Source organism: Acipenser ruthenus, chromosome 12, assembly GCF_902713425.1.
Source record: "Acipenser ruthenus chromosome 12, fAciRut3.2 maternal haplotype, whole genome shotgun sequence".
Taxonomy (NCBI): domain Eukaryota; kingdom Metazoa; phylum Chordata; class Actinopteri; order Acipenseriformes; family Acipenseridae; genus Acipenser; species Acipenser ruthenus.
Genome location: NC_081200.1, coordinates 29,220,537 through 29,247,952, shown reverse-complemented (window position 1 = coordinate 29,247,952; position 27,416 = coordinate 29,220,537). Strand labels below are relative to the sequence as shown.

Below are 27,416 nucleotides of genomic sequence, written 5' to 3'. Positions count from 1 at the left end.
AATACACATAGCTGTGTATTGCCAGGGATTACTATTTACAGTCGCCAAATGACCTGGATTGTAAAAACAAATAAAGAATTGTTTGGACCGTGAACTTTGTTGTTTGTCATCTGTTTACACATTGCATCACCTCTACACCTGCGCACGGCAAAGCACTTTGCCACAAGGCAGAAAAAAGAGCTGTTTATAGCAAGGTATATGTCGTTCACAAAGGCATCACATGTTTCATTCCATGTATATTTTTGACATATATGCTGGTACGAACAGAAAATAACAGACCTGTCTTTTGATGTGGAGAACAAAAAGTCGTGACAATTGTTTGGATGGAAACTATGATAATTGCAGTAACTAATGCGCTCTTCCTGTTATAATAACATTTAATGGCACTTTGCACCACACAGATTATTTTGTTTCTATTTTGATTTATTTTTTGTTTCTTTGTTTTTTTTTAATGATTTTATTTAATTTTTTTTTTTCAGAGGCGAGGTGTTTTAAAGTTTTAAGCCAAGGGCCCACTGTGTCTTGGAGAGTATAAGCCAATCATCAAGTACAAAAAATGTAACAAAAAAATACACACCCGGACATTGTGGTTGAATGTAGCTAACATACTGTGTTATTCTGATAGCTTAAAATGTATTTAGTGGTTTAGGCTAAAGCGGGTTGCCACAAAGCTACCACAAAACCCTTTTTCACATTATGACTGTAGTGACACCAATCTGCTCTATAACTGGAGAGCCACACTTAAATATGACCCCTGGGCAAAGATCTTTCTGACACTAGTGGATACGACTTTGACAACAAAAGATGAATTCATATTGAAATGAACTCAGATTTCTTTACTAAAAAGCAAAAGACATGTTCTCTATTACATACCACTGATTAAACCAACAATTACATTGAAAAAGGTTTTGCTCTATGTCTTTATCAGTGTGTCTACTTGAGAATCTTGGTAAAAGGTGACAGGGTCAAGCAGTAGGAAAAACAGGTTACAAAGAAAAGTTCAGTTTAGGTTGTAAAATACCAGTTCATTCCAAATATAGTGCAAGCACTGCACCAAAGCAGCAGCATGAATGAACCTAGTGGTCTGAAGGTCTGGTGTGCTGCCCCACCTTCATTTTAGTACCAAATGCCTCAGGTGGATGAGCTCAAACTGGTTTGTGTATGGTGTTTGTTGAACACACCCAATTTAACAAGGTCTGCAGTGCTATAAAAGCCCCACTACATTGTCTGTGTGAGTGCGAGAGCATTAGCCAAATAATGACCAGCCAATCCCATGGAATCCATCATCTTATACAGGCAGAGAAAAAGGCCAAGGAAAAGCTCGATGAAGCTAAAAAACATAAGTGACTGAGATGAGATTCATGGAGATTATTTAAAAATGTATTTACTTGGTTTATAACATCATTTGTTAGTATGATCAGCAAAAGTAACCAAATAAATAAGTTGTGCACTAGAAAAACTGATGGGCTTCAAATATCTTGCGTAAATCAGGAAGTAATCCAGGAAACACAATGCAGGAAAGGTATTTTAATAGGGGCTATTTTCATCTTGGATATTATATATATATATATATATATATATTGTGATAAATTAGCTACCGGCCCTTTAAGAAAATGGTCGACACATAAGAAATACAATTATTATTATTTATTATTATTATTATTTATTTCTTAGCAGACGCCCTTATCCAGGGCGACTTACAATTGTTACAAGATTTCACATTATTTTTACATACAATTACATTTTTTTTTTACACATTATTTTTACATACAATTACCCATTTATACAGTTGGGTTTTTACTGGAGCAATCTAGGTAAAGCACCTTGCTCAAGGGTACAGCAGCAGTGTCCCCTACCAGGGATTGAACCCACAACCCTCCAGTCAAGAGTCCAAGCCCTAACCACTACTCCACACTGCTGCCCCAGGATCCTTAGCGCTGGCTAGAGTAAAGGGCGGGGTAACCTGGGGATAAAAGGAGGAAGTCAGTGGAACAAAGGTGGGTGGTTTGGCATGGTGAAACCTGTTGTGTTGTGTTGTGTTGTGTTGTGTTGTGTTGTGTTGTGTTGTGTTGTGTTGTGTTGTGTTGTGTGGAGAACAAAGAAAACTCTGGAACTTTGAGTTGGAACGCTGAGATATATGGGTATGTACCACCTCCACAAAAGTATTTGTGTATTTTTTGTAATGAAGTGTATTAAGAGTTATATTTTAGCAGCGAGGGAGTGTAAATGCTGCAATAGTAAACAAAGCCGAAAGACACGCTGACGCCCATGAGGGGATGCTCTGGAATATTCCAGTAACTTACCTGTACGACTTGAACACCTGAAAAAGAAAATAAACGAACTGTGAGTTAAAGCAAAACATTTCTGAACCCAGAAATATATGGACTATTTTTATTTTGTTTACTGTGTACTTCCTGTCATCCAATAAAATCACATGGCCAAAAGGCTGAACAACACTTCTGTTTCTGGTCTGCCGGGAAATCACCACAAACAGGGCTAAAAGCTCACACTATATATCAACATAATGCATAATGCAGTATCCTTTTCAAGATACATTTTACCAAGTTTAATTATACTGTTCATGTTCATGTTCATCTTCACACGTTACACAATACTACTGTATCATACATTCCTCTATATATCTTTTTATAGGTGCATTAGGGACAGGTTTTTTTATGCATTGCTTGATGAATAGGTATAATGATCTAAACTATCCCCTGGTGAGCACTTTGTGTTATATCTTTGAGCTGAACACACTTGGCATTACTACAAAAAAAATTTTTTTGAAGCATGTTGTGGCAGTGTGCCCCGCCCCTGTGTGTATTTTATGTTCATATGTTGCGTGTGGTGTGTTAATGTTGGTGTATATGTATTGGTGCACAGGATATAAATGGGTGTGTGTAGCATGAGTGATTTAAAATATATAGTTGTATTTAGGCATGGGGACTGCACAATCACTTCACGTGCAGATAAAGTATGTAATAGTATGTGAGCACGGGATTGCATAAATTATTTCACATGCCGAGATTCAAGTGAATGTTTAATTAGTAACTGGATCTCGGCACACCTGTGTATATATAGAGGCACGAAGCACTCACTCGGGGTTGCTTGTTCAGGGAAAAAGAATGAGAAAAATAATTAAAATAATAAAAAATAGGAGAAAAATAATTAAAATAATAGCAATTGCTACTTTCTGCTGGAGGACCAGCACAGTACTTTGTTTGTCGAGTGTTTGTCCCTGTTTGTTTAGTTGGTTTCAGTTTTTTTAATAAAAGCACCGCAGCTCATTCATTCACCAGTCATCCGCAGTATTTGTGTCTGTCTTCCTGGTCTGACGTCACCACCACAAGCTATCCGTGACACATGTATATCACTATTTTTATATTTTAACCAGAATAATCCTGGTTTCTGTCGTGAGGTAGACATGCAGTAAAAATACGACTTTGGCTATGAGGCCGCCTTCATGATAATTAAAGCAGAAACAGTACAGAAGGTTTATTTATTTTTTTATTTTTTTACACTCATTTTTGGAGACATACAAGTGGGGTGTAATATGCATGTTATTACATTTAGATTTTTATGTTTTTTGCAGGTCTGAGACTAAAATATAAAGCCCTCCCTTCCCTACATACTTTAAGAAACCAAAAAAATGAATTTACTATGGAGCCAAAATGTAGGCCTCTTGGAGATAGAGCCTTATTTTCCAAAGCCACCATGGTAATAATATGTACCTTGGTAAATGTGCAAATTATACTGTACAACCATAATCGATGTGCTCTAAAAATGTGGATAATCCCAGTATGTGCCCTATTTTGAGACAGATAGATCTATCTATCTATGTATCGATCAATATACAGCACTCCAGCTAAGGTTTTGTGTCATTGAGTAATTTACTCTCCATACACTGTGCATAAGATGTATTTTGGGTGAATAAAATGCATTTCCAATAAATACAGTACATACTTTATCAATCAATCAATTAATCTTTATTAATACTAACTTATGGGGTGTGCATTAATTACAGCCTTACATTTTAACTGTAATATTACTTTGAAATACTGTACAAAACTCCAGTCTTACAATAAAAACCTCAATTTGCTTATTTTCAACTTGAAAAAATCCAACAATATCTTTTTTTACAGCCGTTTTGGTCTTGCCTTAATATTATTATTATAGTTTGAGAAGTTGCTGCTCTCGATGTAGTTAGCTGCTGCGTTCACCGAGTCTCCCTCCCACTGGTACGAGGTTGTTACTGTTTTTTTGTTTTATGTAAATCTTCCTTTCCCTGTCTCTTGTGCTCTCCCTTTCCTAATCAACAGAAAAGTCCAGAATTTTTTTTTTAAAACTGTACTGATCCTGCACTAATGCAATAAAGAAATGATAATATTGATATTCCTTATCGATTGCCTTGCCATAATAATAAAGCATCCTGACTCTCTCCAAACACATAATATTGTATTTATTACATAGATTTACCTTCAAGAAATTCTGAAGATCAGCAGTCGCTTATTCACCAGTTACAAACACGCCTTGCAAGAGAGTGGATTCAACTGTACCTTTTTATTATTATTTTATTTTAAAAAAAAAAAGTATTAATAGAAAACCGGATTTATTGATCACGTGTACAGTGTCCATTTTAGGACATCCTCAGTTCTCACCCCTCTTCGAGTCAATCCTCACCCCTCCTCAAGTCAGTCGTCACCCCTCTTTGAGTCAATCCTCACCCCTCCTCGAGTCAACCGTCAGGCATCAATTTATTTATTTATTTATTTCGGGGAGAGTGATGGGTTGGACAGAGTCATCTGAATCACCCAATCAAACAAGAGCAAAAAAACTTTCGGTGCTTCCATTGGATGAAACAGATGTGAATGTAGCTGCTGATTGGTGCATGCGTTTTTACCTTTCTTCAGCATTTAATATGCATACTGTAAACATTTTTAAAACTACTTTAAAATTTACAGTGTGCAATTTCATTATTTGATTTTTTTTGGATTTAAATTGTAAAGCAAATCTTAGCATACGACATCAGACACAACTCTCCTTTGACTTAATTGTCAACAATGCAGGACATTGTTAGTCAATGAGCAAACTGGGGCAGCAGTTTTATAAGCAAAGAGCTACTCAAGTCTTGTGAGCCTTTGTCTGTTCCTTGTATGGTAAAGCAAGAGATGTTAATGAGTGCCGTTACAAACTCTTCTGCAGCAGAAATCTTCAGAGCAACCAGTTACCACCATGCAGCGCTGCATTAAAGAAGCACATACAAAGGCAAACTACCAGGCTGCCAAATGGAGACATGCACTGGAAGCCAAACCAACTATACCAGACCCTGTTGGAAAATGGGTGGCCTGTGGCTGAAGGGGATTTCACTTTCAATTTGATAGATATCTTGCCTGCTCCAAATGCCCTCCTGGAGCTTGTTAACTGCGGCTGTTCAGGGAAATGTAATGGAATCCGTTGCTCCTGCATCAACAATAAACTGGATTGTATAGAACTCTGCAAGTGTTGACAGAGCTGTGAAAACTCTACACATTGCCAAACTGACAGAGAATCTGAGGATGACAGTGATACTGACAAAAAAAATCTAACTTTGTTTTCCCACCACTGCAATCCTTCTCATTTTTTTTAAAGATTTGTGATCAGAAGACAGTTTGTACGCCAATTATGGGGCAGAATAATCTGCATCTGAGAAACAAGGAGGGTGGATAGTCTACTCCACCCCCACTCCCTCACAAAAATAAAATAAAATGAAATAAAATGTTATTTATAACGTGCCATTCACACCAAAGGCATCTCAAGGCGCTGTACAGCAACAACAATCCATAATCAAATACAATCCAAAAAGCACAACAATGTTTAAAAAGACTGTAAAGGCACACTAGGATAGAACAGCCAATGTATAGAAGTAAGACTTAAGTCTAGATTTAAAAGCTGTAACAGTCCCTGCCTCCCTAACAAAGGTAGGAAGGGCATTTCATAACTGTGATGCTCTGTGTGAGGAAGCCTTTCCACACCTTTTAATTTTACTCACCCACATGGGGTGAGTAACTCTTGTAAATAAACAGGTGCCAAGCCATTCTGGGTTTTATAGGTTAGCAGCAAAATCTTAAAATCAATTCTAAACTCCACGGTAGTCAATGTAAAGAAGCCAGAACAGGGGTAATGTGTTCCCTTTTGCTAGTTTTAGTTAGGATCCTAGCGGCGGTGTTTTGGACAAGCTGGAGTCGAAATAGCACACTTTTTGGGATACCAGAGAGGAGTGCATTACAGTAATCCAATTCTGGATGATACAAATGCATATATAAGTCTTTCAGCATCACATATGTAAATTATTTGTCTAATGTTTGCAATATTTTGCAAATGATAGTCGGAAACTTTAGTAACTTCTCTAATATGTTTCTCAAATAACAGAGTGGGGTCAAAAGTAACAGTTCTTTATATCTGATCTAAGACCTGAATAGAAGTTACTAAGCTCAGGCTTTTGTAATACCACATCATTTGTTTTTTGGAACCCACTAACATAACTTCTGTTTTTCTGAGTTCAGCAACAGAAAATTCTGAATCATCCAGCACTTAATATCTGCTAGACAAGCTGTACGTAGCCCACCAGCTCAAGTATATCCTGGCTTTACGGACAAATAAAGCTGTGTGTCGTCCGCATAACAATGGTAATTCACCCCATGTCTACGGATAACGTCACCCTGAGGAAGCAGATATAGTGAGAACAGTGGACCCAAGATAGAGCCCTGTGGGACCCATATAGGGCATCAGACCTTTCAGATGTGTCCTCCCCATAAGAGACAAACTGGAATCTGTCTGCTAGATAGGACTTAAACCACGAAAGAACATTCAGACAGTCCCACAGTGTATTCAAGGCGCTTAAGTAGAATGGAGTGGTCTATAGTGTTGAATGCGGCACTTAGATCTAAGAGAACTCATACTGAAGGAGAGCCCAAGTCAGAGCAAAACTTTAAGAGCAGGTCATTAACAACTTTTACAAGGGCTGTTTCGGGGCCATGAGCCCTACAGAATCCAGACTGGAATTTCTCCATGACTCCATTTAGAGTGATATATCTATCTAGTTGGGTTGCAACTACTCTTTCTAAAATTGTCTAAAAAAGGTAGATTTGAAATTGGCCTATAGTTAGTAAGGACTTGAGGAGCCAGGTTGTGTTTTTTTAAGTACTGGTTTTACCACAGCTACCTTAAGTGCCAGTGGAACTGTGCCTGTCGAAAGTGAGCTATTTACAGTTTTTAAAATGTGGTTGCTAACAGTATTAAAAAATATCTTTTGAGAGTGTAGTAGGAATTGGGTCTCGGGAACAGGTAGTGGTTCTCATCTGCTTGACTATTGTTTCCAATTCATCTAAGGTAATTGGAGAGTCCTGCACACACACTTGTATGAAAAGAAGATTCACAATTCAGTGTTGGTTTGGAACTGGAGGACAACACCGTTTCATAGATTGTGACTCCTTTATTTATTTTGATCTTGATACTGCCTTAAATGACCAGATTGTTTAAATTAATTTATCATTATTAACAGCTTTATTAATAAACGTACACATTTTTTTGTTTAAAACCAGAGCATCCTGCTTTTACTGTCTTTACTTACCAACCAAAGTTACCAGCAAAAAACCTAAAATCAGGATAAGTATCTTTATGTTTATAAACATGATAAATAACCCTTGTTTAAAGTGTAAGTAGTATGTAAAATATTTTTTTTCTGACAACATATAAATATTGTACATTATAATACCTTTCTAAAATACCAAAAAACAACGCAATCTGGCAACTGCTGCCGGTGACGTCAGTTTGAGAACAAACAGGCTGTGTACTGCAGAAGGCCGCATTGGATCCGGCTTGTTTAACAAACAGTGAAGGTATTTTGTTCTCTACTGTAGGGTTGGAACAATAATCACCAAAATCGATAATCACGATAATTTTTTTGCAGAGAATTTTATTGCGTTGAAAAATTATCAATAATCATAATTATCGTCCGTGACCCAATAAAGCAGGAAGCAGCACTGAACTGTTTGCTTGAGGCGAAAACATGATCTGTGTGAGCACTGCGTACATTTGGAAGTTACAGAAAGTATTGGAAGCAGTGTGGAGTAGTATTGGAAGCAGTGTGGAGTAGTAGTTACAGAAAGTATTGGAAGCAGTGTGGAGTAGTGGTTAGGGCTCTGGACTCTTGACCGGAGGGTTGTGGGTTCAATCCCCAGTGGGGGACACTGCTGTTGTACCCTTGAGCAAGGTACTTTACCTAGATTGCTCCAGTAAAAATCCAACTGTATAAATGGGTAATTGTATGTAAAATAATGTGATATCTGTATAATGTGAAATAATGTATAATGTGATATCTTGTAACAATTGTAAGTCGCCCTGGATAAGGGCGTCTGCTAAGAAATAAATAATAATAATAATAATATTGATTTTAAACAATATGCTTAGGCTTTTAACTTACATCATGGTCGTTTTTGAACATAAAACACAAATAGTGTTTGTAAAATAAAAATAAAACGCTAGCTCACTCTAAAATTACTGTAGAAAAGTGGAACTTAAATGTAAATTAAATAAAAGAAAACAACAAAAAACGCAACCATATGGTAAACATTTAGTATAGCCTAAACACCATGTTGCTGCTTTATTTTAAACTACAATAAAGAGTACTACACTGCAGCCTTTGCACTGCATGGGGAACAAAAACAGGTGCTCAGCACCCTCGTATATATCTATCTGTTCCCATGGCGTTGCTATTGTAAAAAAGGGTAGTAGCATAAATAGAAGAGAGTTAACTTTTAATAGAAGGGTGGGTGGTTTATTTTATTGAACTGTGTGAATTCTATATTCAGAGACACACACACACAGTTTGGTTCTCTTCATGGAAGTTTTGCCACACAAGTAAAGAAAACAAATGCTTCCAGGCAACGTTAGCAATTTTTTTTTGTTATATTAATACATTTGGTGGCACTTTTTTTTTTTTATGAAAGTAAACATTCTTGAATAACATAAATGTTTAAATAAGAAAAACATATTAGTTTATTTGTTACTTCTGCCAGAGCAGAAGTTCTTTTCGGTGAGATCTACAAAAAATACATTCAGTTCTGCATTTCTCCCTGAGCAAAGTTGCTGAAGTATGAAGTTCATTTGATGAACGTAGCAATGAACAAAATGTGCGTAGGGGTAGACCTCTTTCATCAGAGTTTGTACTCCACATATATTTCCACTCATTACTGCAGTACCGTCGTAGGTATGAGTGATCAGTTTGTCATGCAATTTCAGTGGCTCCAAAACCTATTTTACAGTATTGGATAGACCTTCTGCAGTTTTACTATTAATTTCAACAAATTCATACTTGCCAAAATTTGGAAACTGTTCAGCGGGATGCTTCTCTCCGGGGGGGGGGGGGGGGGGGGGGGGGCTTCGGGCATAGGCATCATACACATGGGAGGAGTCATACACAAAAAACACTCATTATCATATAATAGACGTATCCCCCCAGCTCAACACGACATGAGCATGATGCCAGTAAAAATAGACATAATGAAGCGTTCTTACCTTTGTTAGTGATCAGCAGATGTGTCACCCGCATGAAGAGCACAGCGTGTGGTTTTCACTAACTACTGTGCAGAATAAATGATTTTTTCCTATGCATCGGGACAAGGGACATTTGCTAGGAAATCGGGACTGTCCCCATCATATAGGGACTGTTGCAAATTCCAAAAATCTTTCTTTCATCTCATTGTTGGGCAGCAGGTAATGCAGTACTACAACCATTTGCACAGCAACAAATGTAGTTTCAGAGAGTTCCTGATTAATTTCCTCCCTGTACACCTAAAACATGCAATCTAACAGCTAATTTTGGATGTTTTTGGATGTCCCTTTAAATACGGTTGCATTTTCGTTTTCAAATTGTTTTGAAAATGCTGTCGTTACTACTTCCAACTTAAGCCTGACTTAAAAGTAAATTCCACGCCAATAGCACCAAAGCAAAAGCATCTGTGGCATATTAACGACCGTGTTGCGACGAGGCTCAGCAGAGAAGGGAAATTGCCATAGTTTCACGTGTTGGTCTTTGCATTCTATAAGCAAAAATGTCAAGAAAAAAAATTACAGATCACAAAATACACACACTGCTGTCTCTATATAAAGAGAACAAGGAAATTCTTAATTCTAAGCTTAACACAACACTTTTGTTTGCTCAAACATTTCCAATGTCCAAACCAATGTACTATTCCACCGATCTTTGGCTTTTGCTGAACTAAATGTTATTTTTACAATCATGGCCGGCCTTAGGGGTAGACAACGTGGGCAGTCATCCAGGGCACCGCGGTTTGTGGGTGCCGCACCATGAGTTAAAAATACAAATAAACAAAAAAAAAAGACTTTTCAAAGAGTTCAGTGTAACTTACTGATGCCCGTATAATAGCATGTGCGATAACGTCCGAATAAGCAATCATCCCTTAAGTATTTTTTTTCCTCTAGAGGGAGCTACAGTTATTCTTAATAGAAAAAATAGCCTCGTTCTTGCTCAGAATAAACCAGAAGTCAAGAGTTTATGATATTATCACAGTTGCAGACAACATTAGCCTACATTACATTAGCAGGCCTCTGCTACATAATAACAGGAAACAAAATGTCGCACTTACCTAAGAAGAAGATGTCAGGGGCGCAGAACAGGAAACAAAAAGCTGACTTAATGACTTGCAATGAAGAAAGATGCAGACACAATGAAAAAAATACTTAAAATCTGTAAATGACCAACTGTGCAGTAGAGAGACGGTCACAGCTGAGATATCAGGTGAAAATGATAATCCACAATGCAACTTTCCAGATATATCGCATGAGAAACAAAGAGACCCAGACGATAACAGAACATCTTCATCCAGACAGGAATAATGACGATGCCTCTGCGAGTGCCACTACTAGTGATGGAGATGAGGCGATTCCCATTACAGGTGTTAGTGATGCACTTTCTGATCCTGCTTTATGGCCCACTCTAACACCCAAAATTCGAGATCTGCTAGTGACCAACAGTCCTCCAAAAGTAAAGGAGTTAGATTTTCTTCTGGATGAGCAGAATCGTCATTTTTCTATTGCTTTTTTAACAGAAAGCTTGTAAATGGCGAAGTTCTGAAGCAGCCCTGGCTGCTTTACTCTGAGTCAATTGATAAGGTTTTCTGTTTCTGATATGGAGCTTCAGCATGTCATTAAACAAGAGACAAAGCACTGGGAAAACGATTTACAGAAGCTCATGACAATAATGCTCTCTCTCTAAAAATAACCTGGCTTTTGTAATGATTGGCTATCTGGAGTGCCAGGCAAATGCATAATCTACCATGTTTAATTGTCACCAATCCACTACTAGGACATAGTAATTCACTTGTCTATATGTGACACCACTATACCCAAGATATGACCAGGGAATAATAATAACTGTTTGTAACTGAAAAAATAAACAGGACAGAGGAGGAAAAAACAGCTAGAGAAGAACCATATAGTCCTCAAGCATTTATTGCGCTCTACAGTTAACAAGCAGACCTCTTGGTTAGCGACTGAGTTGCACAAACAAGTTAATTAAAATATACTGTAGTTAATTACATCACTTGACCAATCATACTATTAATTGGTTATATTGCGCCCAATAAATAAATAAATATATTGCACAATTAACAGTAACTAATATATATATATATATATATATATATATATATATATATATATATATATATATATATATATATATATATACACACTGTATATATATATATATTATATATATTATATATATATATATACAGTATATATATATATATAATATATATGCACAGTTAATAAACTCATTACATATTGCACATAAATAGCTAATTAAATATACTGCACATAATAAGTTTTAGTTAAATAGATAGCATAAGAGATTAGTTAATCATCAATTAAATAAACAAATAAATAACACAGCTATCTAATGATTTGTCTCAAACTGACAATTTAAATCACAAGCAGCATCTCAATTTCAAAATTCCAAGTGATCAATTAATCATGATTTAGGAAAGACCCTTCATTATGCTATATTGTTTATGATTTGTCCTTAATTAACACTACTGCCACTATTCTCAACTTACAATATTCAACAAAAACTAGCGTCGAAGGCCCATTTACGCTATGCATATAAAAGAAAACTATATAGCATAACTAACCAATTACAATGCATTGCAATAATAGAGCATGGTTTACAATTACATAAACTGTAAACCAACAAAACAATAATTAATGTTGCGCAAGAGTTCCAGCACGTTTGTCCAAATAAGCAGGAGAAATGAAAGAAAAGGAAGTAAAGTGCATCTGTGCATAGGAACAAATTGAAGTAGATTATTTCTATTAGTTTTAACATACATGTCAACATTAAGTTATCAAAATAAGGGAGATATTGCATGGTGTCTGAAATAGTTTTTTTAAATGAATGAATAGGTTTATGCTGCCATTAACAGAGCAGTTTTATTTTATTTTCAAATAATGTTTACTTTATGAAAAAAATGAATAGTTTAAAATAACTGTGAAAAAAAAAAAAAAAAAAATTAACTTTTATTACAGAGTAAATATGTTTGTCCCAGGTTTGGGTCACATCAGAGGCAACCAAAATTCATAGCCATCAAATTCAAACATTCTCTCTACCCTTGAGGCTTTGGTTATAAGCATAGGTTGCAGATTTGGCAGCAGCCAGTACTTTGTAGAAGGACAATATTTGTGTGCCGATTCAAGGTATTTAATTTTGCAAGACAGTAGAGCGCATACAGTAGAGTTATCCAGGTTCATCCTGTTCTCAGTTACAATCTTCCTAACCATGCTGACATTTCTCTCACTGCTTGCACTGCTGTGAGAGATTCAAAGAAGTGCCTTCATTAATGATGACAAGTGCTTAAATCTTGCTTGCTTTCCCACAACTCCCCAGAATCTGTCTACTTTCCCTTTTTGGGCATATCTTATCTGGAACTCAATCATTTCATCTCTCAATCTGTCTACTTCAATTTTCAGCTGTGGAAATGTCTCTTCTAACTTCACCACTGCAAATAAAAATACAGAAATCTTAAAATTAAAAACCCAGAAGCTGAAATAATGTTCAGTGTCACAGGATGCAAAGCAACTTGAAATCCTTGAAGATGGATAAAAAAAACTAGTGTTATTGTACTTAGTGAAAGATAACTTCTAATCAGATATGACTGCAACAATTAAAAACTAAAGTAAAGATTAAGAATTGTATTCCAGCAGGATTGGAATTTACAAGAATGCTTCATTTTTTTTTTACTCGAGTAGGACATACATCTTGGGAAGCCAGTGTAAGAAATGTAAGAAATGGGCTTGTTACCAGAAGGTCCCCGGTTCAAATCCCACCTCAGCCAGACTCATTGTGTGACCCTGAGCAAGTCACTTAACCTCCTTGTGCTCCGTCTTTTGAGTGAGACGTATTTGTAAGTGACTCTGCAGCTGATGCATAGTTCACACACCCTAGTTTCTGTAAGTCGCCTTGGATAAAGGTGTCTGCTAAATAAACAAATAATAATAATAAAAAAAAGCCAAAAAACATGCCAAATCAACATGAAATAGTTTTAAGACAGTTTGGTGTCAATGCAATTGTCAGTATTGGGGGGGAAAAAGCTATAAAAAAAGAATAAAAAAAAAAAAAACAGTTTATTTTCTCAAACCAGATGTAGATTCGGCAGCAAAACATCTCCCCGGGTTCCACACGTGCTCCAGCCACAGTCCTCACCACAACACTGCAACACAGCTCACTCAAATAGTTCTTTATTTTTCTTTACTCTATTTTAAAACATCCAACAGCTATACTTGCACAACTAAACAAAACGCAGCTAAGCTTGTTGTCTTCAGTAGCGAGCCGCTGTATTTTCAAAACTTCTTTTTTTTCTTTCTCCATCTTTCTCTTGCTCAGCTCAACCACACCTCCCAGCAACACACCTTCCAAACAACATCTCCTCCCATCATGCAACAGTGCTAGCTTTATCCCCTGACCTTGGAATCCCAATGTTACATGATTTTCTCTTTTTTTCTTAAAGGAAACAAATAATATATAGCCAGGAAAACCAACACATTTACCTATCATCACACTTTCTGAGGCTCATCTGACAAGCTCTTCACTGTGAATAATGGAAACTTCCTTGGTTTAGTGGAGTTACTTGGGAAATACGACAAAGTACTGAAGGAAAATTTGCGACTCATTCTTTCCAGATCGCTACTGCGGGAAAACAATTCAGAATGAGATGATTGAATTATTGGTTAAAGAAAGTGCTGCAAGGCATTCTTGAAAGGTTTTTCTATAATACATCAATGTATTGAACAACCTCAACGCTCCAACAAAATGAAAACTTTAATGATTTCTAATAATCCATTTCAAAATAAGCAACTGTTCTTTAATGGCCACAATGTGTAGCGCTGTGGGGAAAAAAAAACACAATGAAAACTAATAGATGGAGACACCGGGTGATGGGAAACAAGAGGTTTATCATTAAGATTAAGTTTTCAGTACTGAGCAATAAATACAGTAACACATACAGTACATGTTACAATTGACATTGGTGGATCTGCCTGCATCCAGGTTTCATTGCTCCATTGCTCTGCGGTACAAAAAAAATAATTAAACTCTGAAGCAGTAATGCTAAACAGATAGCACAAATGAAAATTGCAATTAAGTTCAATTAATTTCTCTAAAAGGAAGATCCTTCAGAATTGCTTGTAAATGAAGAATATCATGGCTAAGCGACAGTTCCATTGTGTGTGTTCGATGTCATTGTTCATACTGATAATTTCTTCCATAGTATTGAAAGATCAAAAGACAGTGTAAAGTTTACCACATTTAAAAGATCAGATAGCATATGCATAGCAATGTGTCTTTTAGAGCTGACTGTTTAAAGTGAATGTGACACTTATCTAGATTGTCATTCTTGTTCGTTTCTACTTGTTTTTTGGTGATCCACTCATAGTTCACTTTAAAGGAGTGCCAAAATAGTTTCAAACCCATTTTCTTTATACTACTACCATTCTTGCCTTTATGTTATATGTATTGTAGACATAAAGCAAAGGAAATAGTGTTTTTTAACTTCTGAATGCAAGAAGGGCTTGTGTGGGCAGAGTTCCTATGCCAATCAGGTTTTAGATTGAAAATTTGAGGGTGCCTGTATTAAGATCCATCCATACACTACAAATGTCTACCAGATCCACCATTAGTTCTGTTTGACTTGTAGAACAACATGGCTGCCAAGGGACCATATTGAGATAGTTTTTAGAAAACCATTTCATAGTGGGACATGGCTTGCCCCATGAAATCCATGAAAAAAAAACTGAAATATCCCACTGGCAGACTTTTAGTATTTCATTTGTAAAAGTGTCAAAGTGTTTTACATGTTATTTCCATATTACTTCATTAATCTCCAGTGATCGTGCAATTCACTTAGGTTATTCTTCTATCTAGACAGCAGTTGTTACATTTGGAATTTAAATGCATATGATTGGCAGTGGTTTGAGGACATCCTGTTCCATTTTTGTGCCAAACACATGCCTTCATACAAGTTTGTTGGAACCAGCAAGTTACACCTGCAGTGCTAACAACCATTCGATTCAGTTCTGCTTTTAAACCTGCTGTAGTCTGATGGTGTCTTGAAGGGAGAAGGAAATCTATTTGTTTCTCTTTCATTTGATATGACTAAATTTCAATTCTAATTGGCTTGGTTTATGTGATATAGCATTACATCAGGATAATACTCTACTTGCAATGCATTAGTAAGACCTCATCTAGAATATTGTGTTCAGTTCTGGTCACCTCGCTACAAAAAGGATATTGCTGCTCTAGAAAGAGTGCAAAGAAGAGTGACCAGAATTATCCTAGGTTTAATAGGCAGGTCATATGCAGACAGGCTAAAAAAATGAATTTATTCAGTCTTGAAGACTACGCAGCGATCTGACTCGATCATTCAAAATTCTGTCAACCCAAGGGACTTTTTCGACCTGAAAAAAGAAACAAGGACCAGGGGTAACAAATGGAGATTAGATAAAGGGACTCTGAATAAACTTATAAAAAAACAGAAACTAGAATCACTATTTATTCTCTACTGCAGCTCTCAGCAGTAGAAAAAGCTCCCCAGCTATGCTCAGCTGTTCAGCAGCCCCAACCAGACAGAAGGCAGCCTGTGTCAGAGCAATACATCCTGACAGCTAGCACTTCAAAACAGCAGGAAGCTGCTCCAGCCAGAACAATCCAACAAGAGCACTGCCTGATTTTTCAAGAGATTAAAACTTTTATGCAGCCATTTGCCGACACATTATCCTCAGTCAATCCCAAACTGAGTTATTTAGATTAAAAAGGGTGTCTAACATTGAGCAAGAGAAGCAAACTTCAGCTCTTTCAGTTTTCTCCTCCATTCCTGCAGTAATAGCTCCAGTCGCAGTGACAGCTACTTCCAGTTCAGCTCTAACTTTGGTCCCTTCAGAAGATCCTCCCGTCTTCAACACCGCCTCCTCAACCACAGCCAGGCATCATTCAATATCCCCGCAAATTCGGCGCAATATAATTGAAGGTAAAGACATTAATCTTGTTTCATTACTAATGGCGACATCAGAATTCCTGGATCATAGAGTAGTGGATTGCAGACATCTGTCAGTAACATTAAAATCCAGAGACCCCAGATTACTTAAAAACCTAACATTGGGGGAATTCGTCCTTGCTTTCTCCATATTTAGAGATGTGCTATGTTCAGTATATCCTAACCGCAGAGCTGAATTAGACCCCTACGAATATTACATAGTGGAACTCTCTGTCAGATACGGAGGTAATATGTTGTTCGAGTACCATAAAGCCTTCTCGGCAAAAGCAGCAGCTATATTGGCATCTGATAATCACATCATCAGTTGGGCACAACCTGATCCTGATTTGTTTAACAGGATTTTGGCAGTCTCAGAGCTAACGCATGTGGGGTCCTCGCTTCCACAGGTCACTCAACATTATTATTTGTTTATTTAGCAGACGCCTTTATCCAAGGCGACTTACAGAGACTAGGGTGTGTGAACTATGCATCAGCTGCAGAGTCACTTACAATTACATCTCACCCGAAAGACGGAGCACAAGGAGGTTAAGTGACTTGCTCAGGGTCACACAATGAGTCCGTGGTTGAGGTGAGATTTGAACCGGGGACCTCCTGGTTACAAGCCCTTTTCTTTAACCACTGGACCACACAGCCTCCTATGGGGTTATATAACATCCCTCTGCCCTAAGCATCAACTTCTAAAGCAGAATCTGGTACCACCTCTCATTATTCAAATGGATCCTCATTTCCCAATCCTATACATTCTTCAGCTCCTCCCGATCAATCCACAAGACAAGACAAATACGGGCGCAGAATCAGATTTGCAGGAGGAAGACAAATTTGCAATAACTTCATCACTGGTTTTTGTTCAAACAGGCAATGTAATTTCATTCACATGTGCAGTACTAGTGGAGATGCTCACGCCAACACAATCTGCCCTTTAAATCGCAAGTGACTTTCTCCGATGCTCAAAGTCACTACTCCCATAAACATTCCGGCATTATGGAAATAATTACAGAATCTTCCTGACATAAATTTCACCAATTACTTAATTGACAGATTAAAAAATGTTTTTACCAGTCTTCCTCCTTTCAAAGCAAAAATCTTCATTCAGTTCAATCAGTCAGTTCAATCTCTCATTGAAAAAGAAAGTAAAAAAGGCTCTGGAGTCGGCCCATTTTTAGCTCCTCCTTTTCCAGTCTACAGAATTAATCTCATTGCCATTGCAATCAGAAAATGTCAGGCAAAAAGCATCTTATAATTGATTTATCAGCACCACGGGGTTCAAGCATCAGCAGCATCAACTCACTTATTCCTCAAGATCAATTTTCTCTTCATTATATCACTATTTCAGATGCAATTCACTCAATTAAATTAGCAGGTCAATGGTTCTTGGCTAGCAAAAGCTGATACATTAGATGCATTTAAAGTAATGCCAATCCATCTTTCTCTTCGCCATCTGTTTGGTATATGCTGGGAAGGAAAGTTTTACTTTGCCACTCAATTAACTTTCGGCTGCCACAGCAGCCCAGAGATATTTGACACCCTGTCAGAAGCATTATGCTGGATCCTTCTCAATACCTACCATGTTCCATTTCTGCTCTACCTGCTTGATGACTTTCTGTTGATCTCCCCTCCATCAGATCCGCCAGCAGACGCAATTGCTAATCTTAAGAGTTTATTTTTAGAAGTTGGTGTCCTGCTCTCAGAGGAAAAAACAATCGTCCCCTTTCATTCTCTGGAATGTCTCGGAATCATACTGGACATGGAAAAATTCGAAGCCAGCCTCCCAGAGTCCAAACTCAATCACATTCGTTTTCTTATCCAAAACTTTCAGATCAGTAAAACAATCAGAAAACGCGCACTGCTTTCATTGCTGGGTCACTTCAACTTTGCAATTCGTATTATTATCCAAGGGAGGACATTTATATCTCGATTACTTGCTCTTGCATCAACAGCAAAAAACTTGGACTCCTACATAAATATTTCATCAGAAGCTAGGAAAGATATTAAAATGTGGTCTGCTCTTATTCAGCACTGGAATGGCTTGCCCACGTTTTATGACGATTTCATCTCAGCACCGCACAACATGGCTTTGTTTACAGACGCATCATCTCTCGGATTCGGAGGTCTTTTAAACAATTAATGGTTTTCCAGTATATGACCCCAGGAAATTGAAAATCTATCTCTACATTTAAAATCCACAGCTCTTCTCGAAATTTACCCAATAGTTGCATCATCCAAGCTATGGGGTTCTCTGGTCTAAGAAACCGATATTATTCTACTGCGATAACATAGCTACAGTGCATTTCATAAATAAAGGCCGTTCCAGTTGCCCTCCCAGCTTGCAGTCACTGCGGTAGTTAGTATAGATTTCCGTATCCAACAATTTTCTAATACAAGTTCGCCATCTACTGGGCGTATTTAATAATGCAGCTGATGCTCTCTCTCGTTTACAGATATCCAAATTCCACAGCTTGATTCCTACAGCTCTGCCATCTCCAGCAGCAACTTCTCAGTTCAACCAGCTGATTTTCAACTGAATCCAACTATCAATAAGCTACTTTATTCAGCATAAGATTACATGGCTTCAGCTCTTGCCCCTTCTACTAGATCCTCGTACTCTACAGGTTGGGCTTGTTATGTAACCTTCTGCTCCCAAAACAGGATCAATCCTACTCCTTTTAACCAGAATTGGATCATGGCTTTTATAGTTCATACAAAGGATTCTCTACATCTGGCACCAGTTACAATTAAATCCTATTTGTCAGGAATTCAACACCAATTTCGCTTGATGTCTATTTCTTCTCCAACCATACTATCAATCCCAGCCATTCGTCTCCTCCTGCGAGGAATTTCTAAGAGTTCTCCAGCTGCATCTTCCACTCATCGGCACATTCTCTGTGCACATTCTTGGCAACATGATTTCAATTCTCCAACAAGGCTGTTTTTTTCTAACTGATGATCTAACAATGGAAGCACTATGCATCTGCATTTTTTGGATTTTTGAGATGCTATGAGTATACAGTCCCTTCTATTTCCAGTTTTCCTACTCTGGGTATTCACTGCAGTGACTTTACACATATTTTGGATTCCCATTTTATTCTCTTTCTACGCATTTCAAAAACAGATCAGCTTCGGCAAGGACAATGTATTCAACTTTCAAAAACGGACTCTCCTCTATGCCTATATGCTTCCATGCTGAAATACATTACAGAACGTAAACCCAAATCTCCTTCCGACCCCCTATTCATCAATGCAAGCAGGTCCTTTGTCTCAAGACACTGGTTTTCTTCTCCGCTCTCCACTTTGATTTCCAGATCAGGTCCTCCCCTGCAATTCTACACTCCTCTTTCAATCAGAATCGGTGCAGCCACTTCTTCAGCAGGAGCAAATATTAACCAGCATCTAATAAAAAATGTGGGACGCTGGACCTCATCAGCTGTCGAAGCTTACATTCATTCTTCACCAGCCGAAATAGCATCTGCCCATAAGTCCATTGCTACTATGTCTGGAGTGGGGACGACCTATCCGCCTGGGCCACCAAAGGTTTCCTCCTAAAAAAATAAAATAAAATAAAATGAAAGGGGGTTTTTCCTTTCCACTGTGCAGAGGGTCTTCACATAGTCAGCAGGGTACAGTTCCTAACCCCTGTGTCACGTTAAGCGTTTTCTTTCTTTTTGTGTTAAATGTTTTCTCTCTTTTTTTATATGCATTGGCGGTTCTCTTTTTTCTTCCCATAAACGTCTTCAGCGGGGAGTCGGGGGTCCATTCTTTGGGGGGTTAGTGATTCCACTTTCTCCAACCCTGTGTTAAGTGTTGCTTCATTTACCTCATAGAGGAGGGTTCTCCGTGAGCCAGAGGGGACCCCCGGCCAAACCCCTCCTTTAGCATGCATGACCCCTTGTCTTCTCTTTCAGGTTCTGATGCCTCTAATTATGTGAGGGCCCCAATCGGCAGAACCCCCTCCTTGTTTGTTGGATCATCTCAGAGACAGTGACCCCCTTCATATTTGTCGGGTCTCCTCAATGACGGAACCCCCCTTTTTATATGCGTAGGGCCTTCGAAGGACGGAGCCTCTCTCTTATATGTTCTATATGTTACTAATTTTATGTATTTTAACATTACAGCAGGTTGCCTTGCTCCGCCCCATGAATCTGGGATCAACACTCTACTAATGACCAAACAAGCAAGATGGACTGAATGGCCTCCTCTCATTTGTAAACCTTCTTGTTCTAATATCTAGGCTTTTTTTCTTGTCATCATACACATACAACAATAATTTCCCAAGCTTCACAAACTGCTGTAAACACGAGTCTGTCGACAGAGTATAGATATTTACAGTTAACGTAACCTTTTATTTTTTATCCTTGCAGATAATGGGATCTCAAGGTAAATTTTCTCTCTAGGTGGTTGAGCAAACATAAAACAAGATCCAGACCATCAACAGTGACTTCAACCAAAACAAAGAGAGCGTTCTGAAGCAACTAATTGACTTGGCTTGTGGAATCAAGGCTGAGATTCTATCAAGGATAAAAATAATTGTACTCTGTATCAAACTGTAAGCGTTCAAGATGTTTAAATCTTCATCATCTCTGGTAGAATTTTTTTCCTGCTGGCCTCAACAAAACATGTTGAAAAATTGTTTTTTAATTCCTCTTTCTTTTAAATGTGCCATGTAATGATGATCCATTTCTAAATTGCTTTTTCTTAGTCAAGAAAAAATAGAGCCTGAATGACAGACAAAAGTGTAAAATTCAATTAGGTTTGAGTTACATTATAGAGGGGCATTGGTTAGTGAATATATAACAAATATAAATGTTGCTACCAAAATTATAAGAATTTAAACAGCTTTCTTACCCAACAGTCTGTCATAATAAAAGTATGATAAGCCTTTACAATTTAAAATTACAAGCTTCAAAAAACATTCTAGCATATATTTGTACTGTTTGTTGATTCTCCTACCTAGAACATTGTAGAGTTGCAGGCAGAAGTCTCATTAGGAATCCTGGCTATGTCTATTGGTTTTTACAATATTTTAAATGCCATATTCCACCCTTTCTTTCTTGAATTGGTAATTTGTAGATAGCTCCTTACTCCTGACTCAGGCTTGAAATCAGCAGAGGCCTCCTTGACAGACAGCATCTGACCAAAAATAGTGGTAATACCACTTTTTTTTTTGCCCTTCAATACTGTAGCACCTCCCTGTGTATGTATAAGAGATTGTGAATTGTATGTACTTCAGACTGAGAAAAATATAGTCTTTGAAATAAATAAACTGGTTTCTGCTTATTTTAAGACTTTACTTTTAAATGTTGATGTCTTCTTGCAAAAACAATGAATGTGTTTTAAATGCACTCTGTATAATAAGAACTGTGTGCCTGCTTATGTTACAGTATGTGTAAAAAGTGTACCCTGTAATGAGTTAAATGTCCTGCAGGTGGTACTAGTGTATGTGGTTATGAGTTTCTGGTTGGTGGTTTATATGTCTGCAGTAATTGATAGAGTGGGATATAGACATTAAAAACTGTCATTAAATCACCTTTTTTAAAACCTTGAACTAACTATAAGACTACAAGAATGACAACTAAGATTTTAATAAAAGTTCTACCAATTTCCTTTTGTATTACTATATTAAGCTACATGACCAAATCATTTTTGACTGTACACTGCACACTCATATTCATTTTTCTTTTCAGTTGGCTTTATAACATTATTCTAGGATTTATACTGTAAAAGCGTGCTTCTCACTAGACTTCCATATGCAAATTCAAATTACACTGTAACAATATGTACCAGTAGTACAGTTTCCCAAAGAATATAAAGCAATTTTGTATTCAATACATTGCAATGCTGGGCTAAGTAAACCACTTACAGGGAAGGCACTGTGCTGTGTTAACAACACACCATCTCTATTGTGCACTACAAAAAAAGGAATGCCTGATGATACCAAACTGATGTAGAGAAAGGGTTATTACAACAACAATGATGTAGAGAGAGGGTTATTACAACAACAGGAGGCTGTGTGGTCCAGTGGTTAAAGAAAAGGGCTTGTAACCAGGAGGTTCCCAATTCAAATTCCACCTCAGCCACTGACTCATTGTGTGACCATGAGCAAGTCACTTGACCTCCTTTCGGGTGAGACGTAGATGTAAGTGACTCTGCAGCTGATGCAGACTTCACACACCCTAGTCTCTGTAAGTCGCCTATATTTCACTGTTATTATTAATTAAACACAGTTTAGATAATTTAAAGATTTAAAGATTAATTTAAAGCATACTATGTTTACCTCAACTATTTACTGTGACGTATATATTTTTTCTCTTAAAAAAATCTCCACAATTTATGAATATACATTTGGACGAATGGTAAATTGTGCTTGAACTTGTTTTTTTCAGATAAAATTTTTTTTTACATTACATTATACCCAGCACTGACATCCCACCTATGAGTCCTTCTGCACCCACTCTTATTTGTTTAAATATTAAATATAAGTGTGTCATATTGGACAGCGCTTTGGTGAAGTGCGCAGAGCCAAGACATTCTGAGTCATTTCAGTTGTGAGCTCAGTCAGAAAAGACCTCAGGTATAAACCTGCACCAGACAGTGCTTGTACTGTATACTCTTTCATTTGTTTGGCACTACAACAAATTACACCTAATGACTAGAGTAGAATTATTCACGGTTCAGATGGCTGCACAATTGCATTAGTGAAATATGCTATGTGCCTATATTTGTAAACAGGTTTTGATTATTCAGCATTGTAGTGCTCCAATTTGTTTATTACATGAAATGTATAATATATAATGTAGAAGGCATTTTTCATACCAAAAGGTTTTAGCACAATTCCTGTATATGCACAGCAGATGGCAGCATGGCTCTATCTTCCAGAAAGATCTCAGCGATAAGAGGATCGTTTACCATTTTGCTTTAGCGTGTGCGTGTGTGAGCTGTGCACTAGAAGAGAACTGTGATACTAAATGCTGCACATGTTGTGGATGCCACTCAAGGGGAGAGAGTTAATGTAATGTTTAAAAATATCCAGAGGTCCTTATCATCAAAGAATTTGTATTATACAGTACCTAAAAATTATTTCACACTAAGCCAGGCTGTTGAAAAGACCTATTTTAAGTACTACTGTATATTCTAGTACTGCATGTTTTAAGCTATTCATGATATACATTGAGACATAGATTAAAAACTATGAACCTAAACTAAACACACATACAAAACAATGTCAATGACTTCTGACAATGAAACTCTTCTCTAAATACACACCCTTGTCCATATTATGAGAAATATGTTCTACATAACCTGAAAAGAAGAGTTAATTAGAAATCACTTGGAATACAGGGCTATATATGTCATAGATAGAGAAAGTAACTAATAATAGTACTTGGCAGCATCACCTGGTGCTCTTTAATGTAGACTATTAACTTCATAAACCAGCAGGATTTGAAGTGTCATAACCAAGAATAACAAATCAGATTATAATCATTAACAATGTTATCACTGGTCTCCCTTTTCTTGTGCCCAAGTTATTTGGGTTCTTTGAATGAGAGCATTCATTGAACCATCTAAATTGCCTCTTCATGGTGGTACCGAGTTACTTTGTGTGCACTTTAGACTCCTTCCATTGGTCTAGCTACAATGTGACCTACAGCACAGGAACTGGTCAGTTACCTAGCAGCAGTTCATCTTGAATGTACGTTATTAAAACAAATAAAAGAACAAAAGATCTTCAGCAGAAAGTGGACATTGTGGCTATTCACTTTATGTAATGTTTTGTTAAGGAGTATTTAAATCAAGTCTGCAGTTCTTTAAACCATTTTTCAACTGTCCTAGAGAGGGTAAGGAGGTCTAATTTTGTGAACAGGACCACATTCTAAATGGGGTTGAAAATGAGAGTAAAATAATAATAATAATAATAATAATAATAATAATAATAATAATAATAATAATAGAAGTATCTGACTTGATTCCAGTGGTTTATACCTCTGAAACAACACCAGACATACCTGACAGGCAAACCTTCATTATAGCACTAACGTTGCTAAGAGCAGGTCCGTAGTCAAAGTGTTGCTATGATACACACACTCCAGGATCCAGACATCTTTATTCTACCACAAGAAAAAGGAACAACATGTCATATCTAGCCACTGAGCATTTCAAATATTTCTTAGCTCAGAATCTGCTAACCAAGGAAGGACCGGGAGACAGTGACTGTGACGTGTTGCTTTAAGAAGTCATGGACAGAAGAATCCTCATTGTCTAAAAGCTATTGTCTGGCTCTTTCATCTAGAACTATGGACCACTGATGGCTTCCCCTCAAGTAAATCAAGAAAGCCATAATACATCTTGTGACTTTTTACCTCAATAGCTTACCAGCCTTAATTGCAGTTATAATTAACATTCTTTAGTATTGGATCTTACACAGAAGCTGGTAACTATGGGAATGGGTGCTATACCTGCTAAATGTTATATTTTTTTTTATTGAAATGCTTCTAATTTATATATATATATATATATATATATATATATATATATATATATATATATAAAAATTAGAAGCATTTTCCATCCTTATATAAAAAAATGAAGATAGTTTACCTTTAACAAAATAGAACATTGTCCATTCTTGTTTTTAAGAAACAATGAAAACACCGGGAACAATGAAAACACCGGGAAGTGCTAAATAAAATATATGGAGCACACACAAAATACTAATTTGAAAAGAAAAAAGAAAATGGGTGGAATACAAATGGTAAACAATACAAACCAAATAATAGAAATTAGATTTGAATGCCCCTTTAAAAAAGTGACAGGCTGCTCACTGACCTAGTAATAACAGGGATTCATCCCATACCTGATACCCTGCAGCCAATACTGTCCAATTTGTGCCAAGCACTGAGCAGTGTAGTGCCGTTATGCAATGTTTTACTTACTTCTGTTGTTTATTTGATGTTATTTATACCTGGCAAGGATGCTGTTATCCTGGATTGATATACAAACTTAAATCAAATAAAGCAGCCATAATATGGATATGAAAACAATTGTACTTTCTCTTGGTGTGTAATTATATAATGCCCATAGTAGAAGACATTGCCACCAATTAGGTGCAAGGGCAGGTGAAGAGGACACCAAAAGCCCAGTGCTAGTTGAACGCAAATTGAGCGATTAATAGGAAAGGTAATTTAAAGCGACTGTATCCCCTTCTCCAGCTGTCGACTGAAATTTATTAAAATTACACTGCTGGAAATTTTTGAAAGTATGTCCCATAGCTAAATGCTAAGTGTGCTGCATTGTCCTAACTAGGAAGGTACAGTTTTAGACCATGCCTGTTTCTGAATCCAAGTGTGTTATGTTGAATGGTAAAATGTCAGGAGGTATTTTTAGTGTGGGGTTGTGGGATCCAAATGCCCAACAGTGAAATGTTGTACAAATGTGACCCCATGGAAATATGACCTTCTAATTATAATGTATACATGTTACTACAGTTTAACTTTCTAAAATGCCAAACTAATACATTTTACACCCTGAAGGGGATAAAGTCACGAATATAGAATATTCTTGCAACCCAATTGTAACAATGGCAAAGGTGAAAACTAAGCAGCATTCGAGTACAATGTACATTTTTGATGATTTTAGAAATACTAATAGAAACTAAAATGGTTCGACTAGAAGTCTTTTCTTGTCTTCAGAATTTTTGATGATATAAAATTGTACCATATTTACTTGGAATAAACAACAGTGTATTAAACTAATGGGTCACGCTTTATTTTAAGGGCAGCCTATTAACTATTAACAACCAGCTAATAAACATATTAATATACATGATTCCTTTTTCTGTAAATTGTTAGTTAATATATAATAGGCCAGCTAAAACTGCAAATATCACAGCTCAGCTCTTTCGTTCAGCATTATCTGTGCTATGCTTCAGAGCGGGAGGTCTCAGGTTCACATCTGACCTCCGTCTGTTCGCCACAATATATTTGAAATCAGTTAAAATTGTTACTGTAGTAATGTTAAAATTAAATCATGTTTTTATTAGCGGGCATCTTAACCACAATGTAGAACAGTATTTGTGATTATAGAGCTTTTAACCTCATCTCACCGACAGGGAACAGAATCCGTAACAACAGAGCATCACACAACACTGCCCGTTACATTAGGTTATAAAGATCTTAATGTAGAACCCTTAGCTCAAAATGAACAATGTTTGTTAACAGTTAATGAACTAAAAAAGTGACCCTTAAAATAAAACATGACCAACTAATGTCCACTGACAACTGCAGAGAGTAGCTATTATTATTAGAAACGGACTTAAAATTTTAGTCAGGGGGCTCCCGAGTGGCGCCTCCAGTAAAGGCGCTCCACGCGGAGTGCAAGATGTGCCCTATAGCCTGGAGATCGCAGGTTTGAATCCAGGCTATGTCACAGCTGACCATGACCAGGAGTTCCTTGGGGGCGGCGCACAATTGGCTGAGCGTTGCCCGGGTAGGGAGGGCTTAGGTCGGCAGGGAAATCCACGGCTCACCGCGCATCAGTGACCCCTGTGGCCGATAGGGCGCCTGTGGTTCTGCAGTGGAGCCGCCAGATCTGTGTTGTCCTCCGGCACTATAGATCTGGTGGCATTGCTGTGGATCTGCAGTGCGAAAAATAACGGCTTGGCAGGAGCATGTTTCGGAGGACGCGTGTTTCAGCCTCCGTTTCCCGAGTCGGCGGGGGGGGTTGCGAGCGGTGAGCCGAGGACATAGATAATAATTGGGCATGCTAAATTGGGGAGAAAAACCGGGGTAAAAAATTGGCGACGACTAAATTAAAAAAAAA

At 37.4% G+C, this 27,416-nt stretch overlaps 1 protein-coding gene across 1 annotated transcript; it reads left to right on the top strand.

The window, feature by feature from the left end:
* Positions 1-1,257: 1,257 nt before the first annotated feature.
* On the top strand, positions 1,258-21,151 carry LOC131739971 (V-type proton ATPase subunit G 3-like). The gene is made up of 4 exons (XM_059034154.1): positions 1,258-1,343; positions 2,696-2,720; positions 10,832-11,044; positions 21,020-21,151. The coding sequence occupies exons 1-4, from the start codon at positions 1,258-1,260 to the stop codon at positions 21,149-21,151; spliced, it is 456 nt and encodes a 151-aa protein (XP_058890137.1).
* The last annotated feature ends 6,265 nt before the right edge of the window (positions 21,152-27,416 follow it).